This window comes from Sciurus carolinensis, chromosome 6 (assembly GCF_902686445.1).
Source record: "Sciurus carolinensis chromosome 6, mSciCar1.2, whole genome shotgun sequence".
NCBI lineage: Eukaryota > Metazoa > Chordata > Mammalia > Rodentia > Sciuridae > Sciurus > Sciurus carolinensis.
In genome coordinates this window covers 50754500-50774768 of record NC_062218.1, presented here as the reverse complement: position 1 = coordinate 50774768, position 20269 = coordinate 50754500, and the positions used below count along the sequence as shown (strand labels likewise).

The 20269-nt window shown below is 33.8% G+C and overlaps 1 protein-coding gene across 1 annotated transcript in view; it reads right to left on the bottom strand.

Annotated features, from left to right (window-relative positions):
- Ipo11 (importin 11) overlaps nt 1-20269 on the bottom strand; it is a 210397-nt gene that overhangs the window by 155204 nt on the left and 34924 nt on the right. The window contains exons 4-5 of the mRNA XM_047555967.1: nt 15319-15391; nt 12979-13182 (exon numbers count right to left, since the gene is read on the bottom strand). Of these exons, the coding sequence (XP_047411923.1) occupies nt 12979-13182; nt 15319-15391 (277 nt within the window). The remainder of the gene's footprint in view (nt 1-12978; nt 13183-15318; nt 15392-20269) is intronic.

The following is a 20269-nucleotide window of genomic DNA, read 5'->3' as shown; positions in this document are numbered from 1 at the left end:
AGAATGAAATGAAATCAAATTCCATGTATGTATGATTCTGTCAGGATGAACCCAACCACTATGTATAACTGCAATTGTCTAATAAAATATTTAAAAATGCAAGTGGCCCTTTGTATCTTCACCAACTAAATCAGTCAGGAATAGGCCTTGGCCCTCTTTTGTGGATGTACTCGATAACAGAGTCAATAACTACTTCTCAAGTCATTTTTGCATATTCTCATATTTCAAAGAATAAGATCAAATTATTTAAATCTAAATGCTTCATTATAGCCCAAACATCATAGTTTTGTAGCTTAAGCAGCAATATCATAAAAAGTTAGTCTACAAATTTTGCAACTGCTGTAAGAAAACAGGGTCAACATGGTCAACATTCCAACAAACAGGTGCAGGCAATGACTTTCTTCTTAAGACTCCTGAAGTTCAGGAAATAAAAACAAGAATTAGTAAATGGGATGGCATCCAATTAAAAAGCTTCTATGTGATAAAGGAAACAAGAGTGTGTAGATAGATTCTACAGAATGGGAGAAAAATCTTTCAATGCTACTCTTCTGATGCAGGCTTAATATTCAGAATATAGAAAGAACCACAAAGCCTAACACCAAAAAAAGAAAGTAATACTAATAATAACCTAATCAATGAATGGGCAAATGAACTAACAGGCATTTCTCAAAAGAAATACAGATGGCCAACATAAATGAAAAAAAATGATCAACATCTTCAGGAATCAGGGAAATGCAAATCAAAACTACACTGAGATCTTAACACACTCCAGTTAGAATGGCCATCCATCATGAGAATACTAACACTAAAACTAACACTAATACCAATACTAACAAAAAATGCCGACAAGGATGCAGGGGAAAAGGAACACTTAGGCAATGTTAGTAGGATTATACATTACTAGAACCACTATGGAAATGAGTACAATCAAAAGACTAGGAATGGAACCATCATGTGAACCACCTATTCCACTCCTTCGTATTTATGTAAAGGAAATGAAGTCAGCATACCACAGTGATACATGCGTCCCCATATTTATAGCAGCACAATTCACAACAGTCAAATAATGGAACCAGCCAAGGTATTTGTGATAAAGAAAATGTGGTATATCTAACAAAGAAGTTTTATTCAGCCATAAAGAAGAATGTAATTATGCCATTTGCTGGTAAATGGATAGTACTAGAGAACATCATGCTACGTCAGACTCAAAGTCAAGGATCATATGTTTTCCTTTCATATACAGAAGGTAGAGGAGAAAAAAATAAATAAATAAATAAAAAAGGTTCTCATGAAAATAGAAAGACCAGTAGGGTAGAAGAAAAACAGGCAGAGGGAGGAGGGAAGGAAAAGGGGAGTTACAAGAAAATGAAACCAACCAAATTACATAATGTACATGAATGAATCTATTATAATGAATCCCACTATTATGTATAAATATTGTGAACCAATAAAAAAAGTTAATCTGAAAGTGACATCTTCTCTGGAAGTAATCTTATAACAAGAAGCTAACATTCAATTTCATCAGAAAAGAAACAATCTGAAGAAGACAAAAAAAAGCTTTATTTCACAAAATGTGAAGAAATAATCTAAAGAAAAAAATGCTTTACTTCATAAAATGTATGAACTTATAACTTTAGTAAACCATATAATTAATGAGTATCTTTCATAGTAAGTAAAATTCTTTCAGAAAATAAAAGGCTAAAGTACATGTCCAGAAATTAGAAAACCCATCATTTTATAATCTTTAATATACTTACTGTGTAAGACGTGGTTGTACTGGGGACTGAACCCAGGGGCACTCTACCACTGAGCTATATTCCAAGCCCTTTTTATTTTTAAATACAATCTCACTAAATTGCTGAAGCTGGCTTCAAACTTAAAATCCTCCTGCCTCAGTCTCCCAAGTTGCTGGGATTATAGGCATACAACTCCATGCCTGGTTTTGTACTTTGTCTTTATGTAGTAAATAAAACTCAAAGGATGTCATATCCAAATTTCAAGACCAAAAAAAAAAAAAAAATCATACTATGAACCAGCTTCTGACTTACAACAAAATGACAACCTGAGTTAATTTTACAGTCATCCTTTGCATCTCCTCCTTCAAACTACTGCTTAATCTTAACTTCTCTGTACAACTTAGTGTGGCCCTGTTCAAAATGAAAAGATAAAAAGGGTGGGAGATGTAACTCAGTGGTTAAGTACCCCTGGGTTAAATCCCCAGTACCAAAAAAAACAGTAATATTTTTTGTTTTATATTCCAGAAGCAAAACACAAAGGTAAGAACATCAGGCCTCTATTAAGGCTCCATTTCAAGATTTTTTTTTTTAAGCTAACTACAAAGAACTTCTAAACAAATAGGGATGATTAGCATGAAGAAGCAAGAGCACTAAATCTTCTACATCCTCTTCCTAACTTGACTTGAAAATTTTAGACTTCCCTGTTTTTGCAACATCCAATTTTAGCAAGAATCTCACTAAATGTATATGGCCAAAATCCTTCCCTGGACATCTAATCACTCCCAATATCTAATCAGGTTCCACACCTTCACAACTCTCTAGAGGATATCTGATCTCCTGGCCTGCCTTCAGCAAGAATCCTGTTAGACTCGTTTAGCCAGTAACTTGCCCTCACCTCTAAGGTTTCCTCTTAGTAATTTTATATTCACTAACTCTTCTACCATCTCACACCCCTGCTACTTGGCTATGAATTCCCATCTTTTTTTTTTTTTTTTTTTTGTATTTAGAATTGTACCCAGGTAGGAATGATGGTGCACACCTATAATCTCAGCTATTTGAGAGACTGAGGCAGGAGGATCATGAGTTTAAGTCCAACCTGGGCAACAGAGCAAAACCCCATTTCAAAAACAAAACAAATAAAATTTACAGAGGTGCACACAATCTCTCCTTTTCCTGTTGCAAAACCCCATTGACATAAAGTTTCCCTCAACCATCTTTAACAAGTATTTGAATAATTTTTTCTTTAACATCTTTCAACTCAACTATATGAGACAATAAAGAAACTGGTATAAAGAAGAAACCCCTGCCAATTATCATGTATCTACAAGTTCTGCGTAAACTTCTACCTGATCCAGAAAATATCAACTGATATATATGTATAGAAAGCTCAGATGAAAAAAAGTAATGAAGCAAGCAAGTAGGAATAAAAATATTCTTTCTACATTTTTTTCTAAAAAATGTGGAGGAGGAAAAGAATATTCAGTGAGACAATATGCAAATAAGCTATTTAATAAACCACTTTAGGCACTGGTTCATGCAAAACTCAGATACTTGTATTTTCTACTTCTAAACAAGAAGAAACAGTGCCACCCACTGTTTAGTGACTTTAACTGAGAAGCAAACAGATGTTAAAAAAAAAAAAGTTCTATTTCTTTTAGCATTTCAAATATTCTTAACATTTTTAGCTTCAGGACCACTGTCCTCACAATTTTTCCTTAAGAAAAGTTAGCACAAGATGTTCTAAATCAAAGTCACATTATTTATCTTTAAGACTGACACAACGAATTGTCAAAATATAGATGCCAAAATCTGCTATAGTGTGACCCTAATCAAAAAGATACATAATCAACAAATGCAGAAGGTAAGACACTACCAGTTAACTGCCTTTGTTTCTTGAAAACACGAGGAGGAGGTAAAGGAAAGAAATAAATACTAGTTTGAATGAAAAGGTTTTAAAAGACATAGCCAAATGTAATCTAACCACCTTTGTCATTTTCCTGAAAAGTATTTGTAAAAACATATTTAATAACCATGTAGAAAACTGGACAGGTCGGGCATGGTGGCTCAGGCCTGTAATCCCAGAAGCTTGGGAGGCTGAGACAGGAGGATTGCAAGTTCAAAGCCAGCCTCAGGCACATAGGGAGGCCCTGAACAACTCAGTGAGACCCTGTCTCTAAATAAAATACAAAATAGGGCTAGGGATGTGACTCAGTGGTTGAGTGCCCCTGAATTCGATCCCTGGTACCCGCCCTACAAAAAAGAAAATTGGACAAAAAAATTAAATGTCTTTAAGTCACTATTTTTACCCTTAAGTGTGATAAAAGCAAAATGACTATTCTAACAACAAATGGTTTTTTCTAATTTTTTATTGGTGCATTATAATTCTATATGAGTGGAATTCATTGTTACATATTCATACATGCACACAACATAACAAAATAATTTGGCCAGTTTCATTCCCCAATTCCTTCCTCCCACCGCCCCCCACCTCCACCTAGATTCTTTACTCTCCTGAACTCCCTTCTATTTTCATGAGATTCACACACACACACACACACACACACACACACACACCTCCTCCCCCCTTTTCTAGCTTCCACATGAGAGAAAACATATGACCCTTGACATTCTAAGTTTGGCTTATTGTGCTTATTAACAATGTTCTGAAATAATTTTATTCTTCATTATGGCTGAAAAAAATTCCACTGTGTATATATGCCATATTTTCTTTACCTATTCATCCATTTATAGACACCTAGGCTAGTTCCATAATTTGGCCATGGTGAACTGTGCTGCTATATCCATGGGTATGCAAGTACCACTACAGTATGCTGGCTTCAATTCTTTAGGATAAACACTGAGGAGAAATACAGCTGGGTAATTCCTATTCTTTAGAGGAAATGCCATACTGATTCCAAAGTGGTCGTACTAAATTTACAATCCCAAAATGTTTTATAAGTATTAATTTTCTCCAGCATCCTCTCCAGCAATTATTTGTGTTCTTGGTGGTTGCCATTCTAATGGGGGTGAAATGAAATCTCAGCATAGTTTTGACTTGTAGTTCCCTAATTGCTAAAGATGTTGAATATGCTTTCAAGTATTTGTAGGCCATTTGTATTTGTTCTTTTGAGAAGTGTGTTTCGTTCATTTGCCCATTTATAGATGGGGTTATTTGGCTTTTGGTGGTAAGTTTTTGAGTTCTTTATATGTTCAAGACATTAATCCTCTGTAAGAAGAGTAGCTGGCAAAAATTTTCTCCCATTCTGTAGGTTTTCTTTTTATATTTATTCCCTTTACTCTGCTATAGTGTTTTATTCAATGCCAAGCCATTTATTAATTCTTGGCATTATTTCCCGAGTTTCAGGAGTCCTATTAAGGAAGTTGTTATCTGCACCTGTATGCTGGAGTATTGACCCTACATTTTCTTCAATGAGTTGCAAAGTTCTGGTCTGATACCTAGGTCTTTGACCCATTCTGAGTTTACTTCTGTTCAAGTGAAAGATAGGAACCTAGATCTAGTCTTTTACATAAGGACATCCAGTTTTCCCAGCACTTTTTGTTAAAAAGTTATCTTTTCTCCAACATAATATATATACATACATATATATATTTTTCTTTTCTTTTTTTTTGATACCAGGGTTTGAACTCAGGGACACACAACCACTGAGCCACATCCCCAGTCTTATTCTGTATTTTATTTAGAGAAAGAATCTCACTGAGTTGCTTTAGCACCTTGCCATTGCTGAGGCTGGATTTGAACTAGAGATCCTCCTGCCTCAGCCTCCTGAGCTGCTGGGATTACAGGCATGCACCATGGCACCTGGCTTCCAACATATATTTTTAAAACCTTTGTCAAGAATCAGATGACTGTTTGGGATTGTTTCTGTCTTCCATGTGTTGCACTGGTCTATATCTCTGGTTTTATGCCAATACTATGCCAATTTTTGTTAGTAAAACTGTAGTATAATTTGAAGTTGGGGATTGTGGTGCTTCCACAGCATTGCTTTTTTGCTTTGAACTGCTTTGGTTAATCTATATCTTTAATTCTTCCAAATGAACTTTAGAACTGTTGTTTCTTGAGATCTAGTCTCTTACCTTGCAAGCACAAATTTGGTCTGATGTTCAACTTTTCTGTATCAGCTCTGAGTACCATCTCAGGCAAAATCCTATTGACATTGCACACTGTACTCTACACTTTGAGGCGTAGGAGATTCCTTTTGCCTGTAACTCTCTTCCTCTCACCTTGTCTTCTTGGAGCACTACTAATTCATCAAGCCTCAGTTCTTCAATCAATGTCCCACTCACAGAGTTAGGCTTTCCCACACCCTACACTGCTATACAAACTTATGACACATTCTATAAGTCTTATCATGTGATTCTGCATCAGACTGTTAGCAACTTGAGTGAAAGGCTTTACTTTTCTTTTTAATTTCAAGCCCCAGTTTCTAAGACATTGTCTGATAAGTAATATATATTTAATGACCCAGTTTTATCACACAAGTATATAGTGTGAAACAATCCAACATCAAATAATTTTCCATCTGGAGCCCAGGCAAAGAAAATGTGATGAACTATAGGGTTATACTATCAGGAAGCTTAACTATTTGACTTGTTTCTCTGGTTAACAAGTTCTACTTCACTATCTGCTAATCATCACTATATGAATACAGTTCTTCAGTAGTAGTTCAGCCCACACAGCTTAGTAATTCTTACTGCTTTGGTTCTTTTAAAAAAGGTATCTTCAGTCTAATATCTCCATTACCTGGAAAATTTTAAATAACACTTGATTGTATTTACTCAAGTTCCATGAAAGCAGCAGCGACTGCTCTCAGAGCTGAGACCAGTTACCAAGAAAACTCCCCACCTTTATCACCATAATGACTTCTAAACACTATGCTCTCTCCTTCTTCCCTCTTCAACACCATACATACATACATACATACATATATGTGTGTATGTGTATACATATATGTAAAACAGCAAAATAGTTACATGATTAAAATTTAGTTAATAAGTGCAAAGCAAAAAAAGCCTACCTCATCACAGATTAATATTGAAGAGTTTAACAATATAACATCACGAGACCGTTTTAAATTACTTTGAAATTTAAAACAGCTCAGAGCAAGTGATAAGGTAAAAATAGAACGTTGACAAATCTAGGAGACAGCTATATGAAAGTTCCTCTTTTTCTTTACTTTTCTGTATGCTTTAAATATTTCTAAAAATTTTAAAACAGCTTAATGATAGCCAAAAAGGTACAGTTATTTTAGGAATTTCTTTATCAGTATTTCTTTAAAACAAGGCTTAAATATAAATTTGCCTCCACTTAACCATGACAAACATATTGTACGTCAAATGACCAGAAAGTGTCAAGCAGAAGCCTTACTGGGTACAAGATCCATCTCAAAGCAACTTGTATTCAAATTGCCAATGTTTCTCAGTTGGTATTTATTTACGGTCAGTGAGGGACATTCCCAAAGACCTGTAACATCTATTACTAACTTTTTTCTTTTCTTTTTTTTCTTTTCTTTCTTTCTGTCTTTTTTTTTTTTTTTTCTAAAGTAAAGCATACAGCTTGAGCTCAAGAGGGTCACTATAAACCGTCTTTTAGGTTCCTAAAATTCTTTAGTCTTAGCAGTATCTGTAAGACTATATGTATACTTAACATGTAGGTATCTGTAAGATACCAACAAACTATTACAAGTACTCAAAATATCAACTAAATAAAAAGGATGTAAAATTACCCTCTATTCCCCATTTAGAACCCTACCTTTGTTCATAGCTGTTATCTTGGGGATCTAATAAAGTGACTAGCACAGAGTCGGAGTCAAAATATTTGTTGAAGAAATAAAATAAATGGATAGGTGAAAGAATGAAACATAAATAAGCACTGTTACAAACACAACTTACAGAGATTTTGATAATAAGGTTTATGTATTTTTATTCTTATTCCAGAACCCTTTTCCTAGAACCCAAAAAAAGTTCCTTGTGAATGATACAAAAAGAATACACATCATGCTATGCCAAAATCTCTTCTGTTCAGTGCATAGCTCCTTTTCCCCACCACCACCTTGGTGCTAGAAAATGAACCCAGAATCTTGTGCCTCCTAGGCAAGTACTCTACCAGTAGCCTATACCCCCAGGCTAACTTGATCTTTTAAAAAGATTAAGTTAGTAATCTTAAGTCTCTCTTTCCTTAAGTAACTTCCTACCAAAGGGTTCTTCTTTCCTTTAATACAGTATAAGCGTACCCAGTCTCTGCAACTTAGTGAGGCCTTAAGCAACTTAGCAATATCCTGTCTCAAAATAAGAATTAAAAAGAGTTGGGATAGAGCTCAGAGGTAGAATGCCCCAGGTTCAATCGCCAGTACGCACCCCTCCAAAAAGTAAACATCCTGTAAAGATAAACTATAAAAAGTCCTAGAATGAAACAAAGGAAAAATTTAGATGGCCTGAGGTTTGGCAATGACTTTTTAGATACAACACCAAAGCCACAATCCATAAAGAACTGATAAGCTGGACTTCATTAAAAATGAGGATGTAGCTCAGTTGGTAGAGTGCTTGCTTCACATGCACAAGGCCTGGATTCAATCCCCAGCACCACAAAAAAAAAAAAAAAAAAAAAAAAAAAAAAAAAATCTCCACAAAACTCTTAATAAAATGAAAAGGCAAGTCATATTGTAGGGAAAAAAATACTTGCACAAGACGCATTAGATAAAGGACTGTTAGTAAAAAATATATATAAAGAACTCTTAAAACTCAACAATAAAAACAAACAAAGGGTTGGGGTTGTAGCTCAGTGACTGAGCACTTGCCTAGCATGTGTAAGGCACTGGGTTCCATCCTCAGCACCGCATATAAATGAATAAATAAAATAAAGATTCATTGACAACTAAAAAATTTTTTTTAAAAATCTGATTTTTAAAAAAGGGCCAAAGACCTTGACAACTCACCAAAGAAAATATACAGCTATGAAAAAATACTCCACATAATATGTCAAAAGCAAATTAAAATAACAATATATCACTACACACCTGCTGAAATGGCCAAAATCCAAAACATTGACCATATCAAACACTGGCAAGGAAGAACTCGAATTCATTGCTAGTGGGAATTCAAAACGATACACTCACTCAAAAGACAGTCTGATAGTTTAAGAAAATTAACAAAAAAACTACAACACTCTCTTAAGGTCAACCTTGGTAACTGAGTGAAACCGTTTCTCAAAAAAAAAAAGTTGAAAATGTAGCTTAGTGGCAAAGCACCCCTGTGTTTAGATCCTAGTACCACAAATAAACTAATCAATTAATAAAATACAATAGGAAAATGTAGTTCAGTGCTTGTCCATCAGGTGAAAGAACCTGGGTTTAATCCAGTACACCACAAAAAAAAAAAAAAAAAAAAAAACTATCAACTCATGAAAAGATATGGAGGAAACTTAAATATACATCCAAAAGTGAGAAAAGTCCACCTAAAAAGTGTTCTGAACTATACGATTCTAACCGAATGATACTCTGGCAAAGGTAAAACTACATAAAAAGTAAAATAATCTGTGATTGCAAAAGGCTGAGGGAAGAGATGAAAAGGTGAAGCACAAAAGATTTCAAGGGTGATGAACATAATCTGTGTGATATTATAATGTAAACATATCATTATACATTTGTTCAAACCCATAGAGGGTATACCATATGAAGAGTGAATCCTAATATAAATTATGGACTTTAGGTAATAAATATGTGTGCTTCAGAGGTTAATTAATTATAACTAATATACTACTTCAGTGAGAGATGCTGAAAATAGGGGATGTTATGCACCACATATGGAAGTAATAGGCATATATCTTTGGGAAATCTCTGCACCTTCTACTCAATATTACTAAGAACCCAAAATTGTTCTAAAAGATTAAGTTAAGGGCTGGAGTTGTGGCTCAGTGGTAGAGCATTTGCCTGGCATATGTAAGGCCCTGGGTTTAATCCTCAGCACCACATAGAAATAAATAAATAAAAGATCCATTGACAACTAAAAAAATATTAAAAAAAAAAAAAGATTAAGTTAAAATTCATATTTAAGTTATAAGCAAAATTTGCATCTCAAAAATAATTTTTTTGGGGGAGACAAGTTTTGCAATGTTGCCCTAGGCTCCTTAAACACCTGGCCCAGTCTCTCAAGTAGCTGTAATGACAGGCGCATGCCCACCTGTCAAAATATTAATGATGCTAATACAAATTAACCTAGATAAAAAAGATTATAAATTCAGAGAACCAAACAATCTTAGAACTGAAACAAATTTCAAAGAATCACAAAGACTCTTTCAGAAAATCCCAAAGTCGCTCAATACAAAGAAACACTCACCACTGGAAAACAAGTCTTCACATAATTGTTAGGTCATTTTTCTAAAACCAAATGGTATGTATAATTTTCAAAAGATCTTTTTATCTTTTTGAGGTTCCAATTATTTTATTTTCAACATATACCTTTGTGGTTCACACATCGTACTTAGAGTTACTATTGGTACCTTAAATTTTCTTGCTTTCAGTGACTTTAGATTTTTATTTTAACTGAAATTAATGTCAGTTTTTTAATATTCAGGTTTATATGAAAAGGCATTCTGTTTTATAAAAAAATGAGCTTCTTTTTGTGTGAAATCAAGGTAATTTTGCTACTTCTAAACAATTTGCTCACCTATTAATTCCTCAATTTGTCACCCCTGAAAAAAAAAAAACCTTAATCTATTTTAATAGAGAGGGGAAACAGGTTATAATTGTTGGAACAACCAGAAGCAGTGGCACATGTCTGTAATCCCAGCGGCTTGGGAGGCTAAGACAGGAAGATCTCAAGTTCAAAGTCAGTGTCAGCAACTTAGCAAGGCCTTCAGCAACTTAAAGAGACCCTGTCTCTAAAAAAAATACAAAACATTGCTGGGGGTGTGGCTCAGTGGTAAAGGTAGCAGTTTTAAGTGTACCCTGAACTACTTTGCTATAGCAACTAGCTCAAACTAAGAGCTTATGCTTTATGTGGGAAATTAATTTGGTAATTGAAGATCACCCTGGCTTTATAGTAAACATATTATTAAAAGGAAGCTTATCTACACCTTGGATTACCAAAATAATAGGAGCAGCTTTAACTAACAAAATTGTTCTTCAAAATACTGTTTCCCCATACACATTACCTTCCTTAAACTATTAATCTTGTACCTCAACTCCATTAAACAGGATCCCCTTCCTATTTCCTACTGTAGACCATGATTTCAGATTTGGCTACATTTACATTTCAAATTGACAGATGATAATTTTAAATTTTCCAGGCATTTTTAGCTCTCAATTATAAACTCAAAAAATTCTTGGTGCTTTGTTGAAGTTTTGCCCTGTATTACTCTAAAATCTAACAGGTATCTAAGAACATGTCTTCTATTTGTGCTTCTGTATTTGCAATGTAGCAGATGAAACCCAAGGCAAGCATTCTACCACTGAGCTGTATCCCCAATCTGTTTATACATTTAACAGTTATTGAGCATTGACCATCATATATATTTTTTGAGACTGGTATTAGAACTATAGCAACAAAAGCTCCAGTGTAATGATCTGAGGAAAGTAAATGAACAATTACAATTCAGTCCAATATGATAAATACTCCACTGGAAGTTAAGTTCAAGATGCTAAGCAAACCTATTTTATTCTAGATGGAAAGGCACCCAAGAGAAAAACCAATGAAGAAGTTACATCACACAAACTACCCAGAAAAAGGCCTGAGTGGACCACAACTTGTAGAGACTGCCTGAAATAAATATAACTTATACCTGACAACCAAAGAAACACATAAGAGTATACCTCAAAAAAGCCAAAATAATTCAGACTTCCATTGATGGGAGTCCCTTGATAAAGAGTAACTATAACTCAGAATCCTCCAAACATTTGACTTTGAAACTCTTTCCATCATAAAAGCCAAATCCCAGAGGCAGAAGGGTTAAGTAGAAATAAAGGTAAGGAAAATCAAAAAGAAATTCATAGACTAGGGTAGATTAACTGTCCATTTCTTTAGTGAGGGTTAGAAATCAAGCAAAAATGACAAGAAATTCAAAGTAACCTTACAAATATCAAAAATAATTTTTCTTATTCTCAGATAAAACTTAATAGCTATGTAAACTCACTGAGTTAAAAATAAGGAGGAAGGCTGGGGATATCCATTTGATGGATTATTAATTTGAAGGGATTACTGGGTGGTAACTGTAAGCAGTGGTGGGCACTGGAGGCCTCGAGGATTTCATTTTTTGTCATGGGTTCCTTCTACTCTCTTTGATTCCTGGATACCATGAGGTGAGCAGCTTTGTTCCACCATGCCCTTTTGCCATGATCACCTCACCTCAGGCCCAGAACAACAGAGTTGGTTGAACTTCAATGGACTGAACCTCTCAAACTGTGAGCTCAAAATAAATCTTTCTTCCTCTAAGTTGTTCTTGTCAGGTATTTTAGTCACAGTGATGAACATCTGACAGCATTATGGTTCAGAACATACCTGAACTAATTTCTTAAGTCCTATCATTTGATCATACAATGAGATTTCAAATCATATACCTTCAATTTCTTAAAATTACCAAAGGTAAGCAAGAACACAGTAACAAATACTTTGAAATTCACTAACATTACATGGTACAGTACAAATGTTAGGATGAGAAACAGAAAAATCACTATTTTGACAGTTAAAAAATAGTTAAAAGCTGGGGATATAGTTGGTAGAGCACTTGCCTAGCATGCACAAGATCCTGAATTTAATCCTCAGCACTAGAAAATATTTTAAAAGGTCAAATATAAAAGCCCCAAAGGAAGTAAATGAAGAAAAAAAATTTCTCCAACAAATGATGCTGGAACACCTAATAAAAGTATATCACTCCCTCAATAGTACAACTGTAGTACATCCATTAATTACCCAGACATGTCCATGTTACTTCCAAAATTTCAACTATATACCTGCCTAATTGTTCCCTTTATCCTACTTCATTTTAAAGATTTATAATTTCATCTGAATTATTTCAATAGCCTCAAATCAATCTCTTAGCTTTGGGACCATTCCCTTCCCACCAATACATGATCACTGACAACCAAGTGATCTTTCCATTCGTATCACTGCATTTTAGAATTAGAATTCATAATCTTTCAATACAATATTAAGAGAAGTAAAACTGTATTCATTTTTATACAAGTAGCTTAATTTTCATAATCAAATTTAACTATGTTAAAAAACTTACATCATAAAACAGTTTTCTATCAGCAGCCAGTCGTTTAGATGCCAGTGTCTTAGTAACATGATAGAAGGTAAGTAATGCTCTGTGCTGTCGAAGATCATCTTGGACTTTAACAGACTCTATAAGAGTGGGAATCAGTTCAGGCCATTGTCGAGGACAATCCAACCTGGCAACTTTAGCAATCAGCACTGCAATCTGAGTTGCAATCTGAAAGGGAAAAGTTATCAGAAACAAACATGAAACCCAAGCAATGAATAAAGAATACATTCATAGTTTAAAAACTACCTTTTTGATTTATGATATGTTTGACAAAAATGACTAAAATTTCACTGAAAAGCTAATTAAGACAGTGATTCTCAAAGTACAGTCCACTAGAGCCTTTCAGGAGTATTATCTTCCCTTTCCCAATTACATATCAGTGTGAAGCTAGGTTTTCTTCACATGTTTACCAAAATAACATATCACAACATGGCAAATGAAGAAGATACAAATATCTGGAGGTTTAAATAGACACTAAAGATAATGCGAAAATTCTATTTTTTTAAATTTATTTTTATTGTAAACAAATGGGATACATGTTGTTTCTGTTTGTACATGAAGTAGAGGCATACCATTTGTGTAATCATACATTTACATACGGTAATGGTGTTTGATTCATTCTGTTATTTTTTCCCTTCTCCCCCACCCCTCCCAGCCCTCTTTTCCCTCTATACAGTCCCTCCTTCCTCCATTCTTGCCCCCTCCCACCACCATTATGAGTCATCATCCACTTATCAGCGAGATCATTCGCTGATAAGATTGGCTTATCTCACTTAGCATGATATTCTCCAATTTCATCCATTTGCATTCTTCAACCTAAATTATTTTGGTAAATAGCTACTACAGCTTATTTCACAAAATGCTATTTATTTTAACTAGGATAGTTTTATTATTTTTAGATTAAATAATAAATGTTTTTTAATTTCTCAGCTTTAATTTCTCAATATACATCAACAGATATACTCCTTCAAGGTCTTCAATTTTAGCAGTATAAAGGTTCCATAACCACATATTTTAAGAACTACTAACCTAAGAATGGAAATAGCATGAAATATGAGTATTTAAATAACAATATCTGTATAGATCAGTGCTTCCCAAATACTGGTTGATAGAATACACAGGGAATGGTTTACTTCTTAATCAATTAAACTCCAAACCAATCACTTTCTATCTCAGTGAGAACAACTCCATTCTCCATTCTCTCTCAGCTTCCTTTCAAAGAATTACAAAACAAACAATTGAGATCACTTAAAAAGGTGAATATAAAACTAAATCAGAAATATTGCCAAGTACAGTATGATTTCCATATTCAAATTAGAAGAAAGAATCAGACAAAAATGGTGGTGGATGCCTATAATCCCAGCTATTTGGGAGGCTAAGGCAAAAAGCATCACAAATTCAAGGTCAGTCTTGGAAACTTGACAAGACCCTGTTTCAAAATAAAAATAAAAAGGGCTGAGGGTATAGCTCAATGGTAGACTGGGTTTATCCCTAACCCCCAGAATTGGGGGTGAGGGGACTAAGATAGATAGATAGATAGATAGATAGATAGATAGATAGATAGATAAATAGATATATATGAAATCAAGTATATATATTATCTTGAAAAATTTTAAGAACTGTTATACCTATAGGTAAAAATGTATCCTTAGAGGGAAACTTCACTGTAAGGGGCAGAAAAAACTGTATAATCCACCTTCTAATTACTACAGAGCAGTAAGAACTGAAAACATGATAGATTCAGGAAATAAGACAAAAATCTGAAATCATCTTGTAGTTTAAAAAGAAAAGGAAGAGGGTAGATACTGTAAGTCATTAATCTGTGGAGTCAAACACTTTCATGCCTTAGGCATGTGATATATTTTATCTGTTCCTTGTTTAAAAACTAATTTCTATGTGATAAGAAAACAATTACTTAAAGATTTGCTTTAAATACATCTCAAGTTGAAAAGCTGAAAATTATACAAGTATACATTAAAATGATTTTTGAGTTTTAAACCAAAATTCTTTTTTTCTTTCTTTCTTTTTTGTTTTTTTGGCAGTGCTGGGGATTGAACCCAGGGTCTTTGGTGCTCACAAGGCAGGCACTCTACCAACTGAACTATCTCCTCAGCCCTAAACCAAAATTCTCAACAGCTATCACTGGATTTCAAAATTTAAAATCCAGCAAATAAGTTGTATATAAACAACCAAAAAGGAAAATAATGATGTATAATTTTATTTTTAGCAACAGGAAACAAAATTAGTATGGAAAAAAAGCAAATATAAAGAGAAACATATTTAGCATTCATTTTTCTCACTAACCTGGTTTATTGGTTCATTGAAGTTGGTGATGAGCCCTGCACGCAATGTAGATTTTTCCTCTTCTGAGAGAGCACTATTAAAAAGATAAATAGATTATGCAAGAGAATGACACCTAATAATAAATACTGATAAGCACTACTATGAATTCTAACAATAAAAAGCCTTTCAATCATGTTATCCTGATTCTTTTTGGTAAATAAATAAAATTATTTCCATTACTTAAATATTGGCACATTGAATGAGAAACATAAAAGTCCCTCACAAATGAATAAACAGGAAGCACAACACAGTAAGCAATAGAAAATAAGGCAAACCCAGAGTAATTAACACAATATTTTGATGTTCACTTTTACTAGTGTTGCCTACAAAAAAATTAAAAAGTTGGATAAAAAAAAATCTATACCAGTAAATATTAAGATTCCACTGACTTTTACAAAATCTGAGTTGAGATTATTCTATGGGGAATGAGATTTAGATCAGAACACTTGGGATGGAAGACTTACTAGAAATTAACTAGTTTAAAGACTTTCATTTTACATCTATGGAAAGGATAAACATAATACTAACAATTGTCTCCATACTGTTTCCAGGAAACTAAAAAGTTAAAGAATATAGAAGGAGAAAAACCATTGTATAAGATCTTAAACATGCTGAATTTTGAACTGAATAAACATAGTTAATTTTAAAATTAAATTTTAAAGATTTCATTTTAAGAATTTTTTTTATTCTATCACTGACAGAGTAGCTGGCATGAGACAAATCATCTCAACGAGGTCAACTATAAACATATTCAAATAAATTTAAAAAGTGTAAGGCATCTATTGTGAGCTAAATTGTATCCCCACAAAAATGAAATGCTCAAGTCCTAACCCCAGGTACCTGGGACTGTGACTTTATCTGGAGATACTGTAGTCTCCACAGATGTAATCACATTCAGATAAGGTCATACAGGATTTTAGGTGGGTGCTACTCCACAATTAATGTCCCCCCCACCCCCCCGCCTGCCCCAGTACTGGGGATTAAACTCAGGGTCTTTACACATGCTAAGAAAACACTCTTACCATTGAGCTACATTCTCGGCACTTTTTTAAATTTTATTTTGAGATAGGGTTTCCCTGTGTTGTCCAAGCTGGCCTTGAAATTGAGATCCTTTAGTCTCTGCCTTTGGAGCAGTTGGAATTACAGAAGTGCGCCATCAAGCCTGGCTCTGGTGTCCTCATAAGAGGAAAATACGGACAAAGAGAAACAGGAGACTTGGGAAATAGTGATGCAGCTAGAAGTTAAGAAACACCTAAGATTGTCAGCCCCTGCTGAAGCTATAAAGAAACCAAAGAATTCTTCCCTAGTGCCTTCACACAGAGCAAAAACCCTGATTTTTAGACTTTTAGTCACCTGGACTGTGAAAGAATAATTTCTGTTGTCTTAAATCACCCAGTTTGTGGTAATTTATTAGGGTAGCTTGAGAAACTAATGTAACTTTTAAAATCAATCTAGGCAACTAAGACTCAGGAGACTTAGATCTCAGAGAGAAGGGAATGAACTGTGATGGACCGCTTCATTTCCTCTTTAGGTATCTACCCACAAGAAATGAAACCGAAAGAAGCAGCTAGATACTAAAGTGCTAAGGAGAGATTTCAGCAGGTCTCAAAGTACTAGAGTAACAAAAACTGAAGTTGATGGCCCACCAAGAGGCAGTAAAACATGCAAGGCTTGCTGCTGAAACCCCAGAAAGAATGTAACCTGGGATTAATAGTAAACCAAAAAAGATCATCATTAACTATATCAAGGTTAAGGTATTTAAACAATTCTTTCTGGAAACAGATAAGAGAATTCAAAGACTCTCCAATTTTAACTATGCTACATTCAGCATTCAACTAAAATGTACCACGCATACCAACAAACAGAAAGAAATGACTGGATCCAAAACACAAATAGAAATAGAAGCACAAACATTCTAATTAACAAAATCACACTCAAAATAATTATGAATAAGTTCAAAAAAGTAGGTCAAAGATGGAGAATTTCACCAGACAACTAGAATCTATTTTTTTCTAAATACTGAAAAGAAATCCTAGAACTAATAAACATAAGTGCAATAAATTTAATGAACTAGGAGGTCAGTGGAGAACATCCAGATTAAAATATAATAAGGAGAAAAGCACTTCTGCTTCTAAGAGTCCACTGACAGATGTGTCCTTAAAACACACTAGACAGTTCTTCAGATGGAAGACAAATGAAGCCAGATGGAAGCAAAGCACAGTAACACTAAAAGGAATGAAAAATGTTATAAAGGTAAATTTAAATGAATACTGTTAATAAAATAACATTTTATGGAGTTTAAAATATATGGAGAATTAAAGTACTAAACAGAAGCATTAACAACATGAAGTCTTAAAAGAAGTTAAAGTAATTTTGAGGTTTCTGCATTATCTAAAAAAAGTAAAGTACTAACGTAAGGACAGTCTCTGATAAATCACAGATACATGTTATCTCTAGGAACATCAGGAGAAATAAAAGTGTATTCAACAAGCTTTAAGAGAGAAAGACTAAAAAATATTTCTTGAATAATCCAAAGTAAGGCAAGAAAGAAAAAAAGGAAGCAAAAATCAGAGACAAACAGAAAACAAAGGGTGGATTTAAACCAACTCAGTATTTATATTAAATGTAATAAATGTAATACTAAAAACATTTATTATACCAGATACAAAACAAAATCCAACACATTTGCTACTTGTAAGATACATGTTTTAAACAAAACAGCAACAAAATAATATTGAAAGAAAAAGGCAAAAAAGGATATAACATGCAAATACTAACCACAAGATGGCAGGTGTGGCTCTATTAATGTCAGACAAACTAGACGTTAAGTCAAAACTTATTACTAGAGATAAAGAAAAAAATTTCATAATTATGACAAGGTCAATGCAACAGAAATCTGACAACCCTGAATTTATATGATCCTAAGAGCTTCAAAATACATAGAAAGCAAAATTACAAGGAAAAGAATAGGTAAGTGAATAATCATATTTAAAGATTAACACACCTCGGTTAACTGATAGAAAAAAGCTGAAAATCAAGAGAAACACAGACCACTTGAACAGCATGATTCACAAATTTAAGCTGATATATAAAACAGTATAATCCACAACTACAGACATATTCAAGTGCACATACATTTACCAAAATACCACATGCTGGATCACAAAACAACACAGCACATTTTAAATAATGAAAACAGTAATCAAAAAAGAACTAAAAGGTCTTTTAGAAACAAGGCATAAGGCAACAAACTTCTAATTAATCTATACATCTTAAAATAAATCACAGAAGATATTTAAAAATATTTTTAACTAAGGGCTGGGATTGTAGCTCAGTGGTATTGCATGTGCTTGGCATGCACAAGGTCCTGGGTTCAATCCCCAATACATACACAAACACACACACACACACACACACACACACACACACGCGCAAAAAAGGCTGAACTAAAAGTCACAATTATAAAAGTCTTAATGTATACAGATTGAATATCTCGTATCTAATATGCCTGAAACAAGAAGTGTTACAGATTTAGGATTTTTTCAGATATTGGGATATTTGTACACACATAATAAGTTATCTTGGAAATGGGACACAGTTCTAAGTGAAATATATTTATGTTTCATATATATGCCTCTCATACACAGTGTGAAGGTAATTTCATACAATATTTTTTAGTGTTCCTGAGTTTTGAGTGAGACCCACCATTACAGGTGTGAAATTTTCCACTTTGAGGTGTCATGTTGGCATTCAAAGTTTCAGGTTTTAGAATGTATTGAATTTTTTAATTAGGGACATGCAACCTGTATTAAGAAAAACTAAAAATCAATTATCTAAGAATCCACCTTGAGATGCTAGAAAAATAACAGCAAATCAAAACCAAAAAGTAAAAGAATATACATTGTCTTAATAAAAGTAATAACTAAAAGACAACAATGTCAACTGGACAAATTAGAGAATTCAAACCAGTTTCACATAAAGTGCCTGATGGATAATAAGAGTACCACTGCAATGCAATTGGGAAAGAATACATGGTATGTCCCCTACTTCATATATGCATCTTGTACAGAAATTCCAGACAGATCATACAGCAAAATGAGTAAAGTAAAACAAAACTTGTACCAGAAGACACAGGTAGGTAAATGTCATAAGTAGGTCACAAAAAGACTAATTATAAAAGATAGGTAGCTATACTGACTCAAAATCAAAATTAAGAACAAAAGTGTCAAAGACATTACCCCCCGCACTGCAAAAAGAAGAAATAAATATAGACACCATTAAGAAAATGAAAAGGCAAGTGATAAGAGTGGGAAAAGATATTTTCAATAGGTATATATGATAAAGCACTCAGCCCTAAAATGTATATACAGTCCCACAAATCAATAAAACCCAAATATTTAAAATATGCAAATGACAGGCTCTTCACAGAAGATAATACCCAAACAATCAATCAATAAGTACATGAAAAAGGTACTCGCTGTTCTGTTCACCAGGAAAATGCAAACTAAAATTCCCAAGCCTACCAGAAAGATAAAAATGAAAGTTCAGATTAAGTGTTGATGAGAATGTGGAACAAACGTCAATACTCATCTGCTACTGGTGGGAGTGCAAATTGGCACAATAGTTTGGAAAACCAATTGACAGTATCTACAAAAGCTGAATATGCATGTGACCATAAAAGGCAATAAAATGTACATTTGTGCAACACTTTGATTGCTAGTAGTGTTCTAGCTAGTTCCAAGTGTTGGCTGTTGATGTGTCCCATTATAAACATTCAAATTGCACTCTTCATTTGTGTACCTTTAAGTATGTTATATACTTTCATAAAGTTTTTTTAAAATATTAAAAGTGACTTTCTCAAGATTAGTAAACAAATGAGAAAGCAAGATTAAGACAAACATTTAGGAGGCCT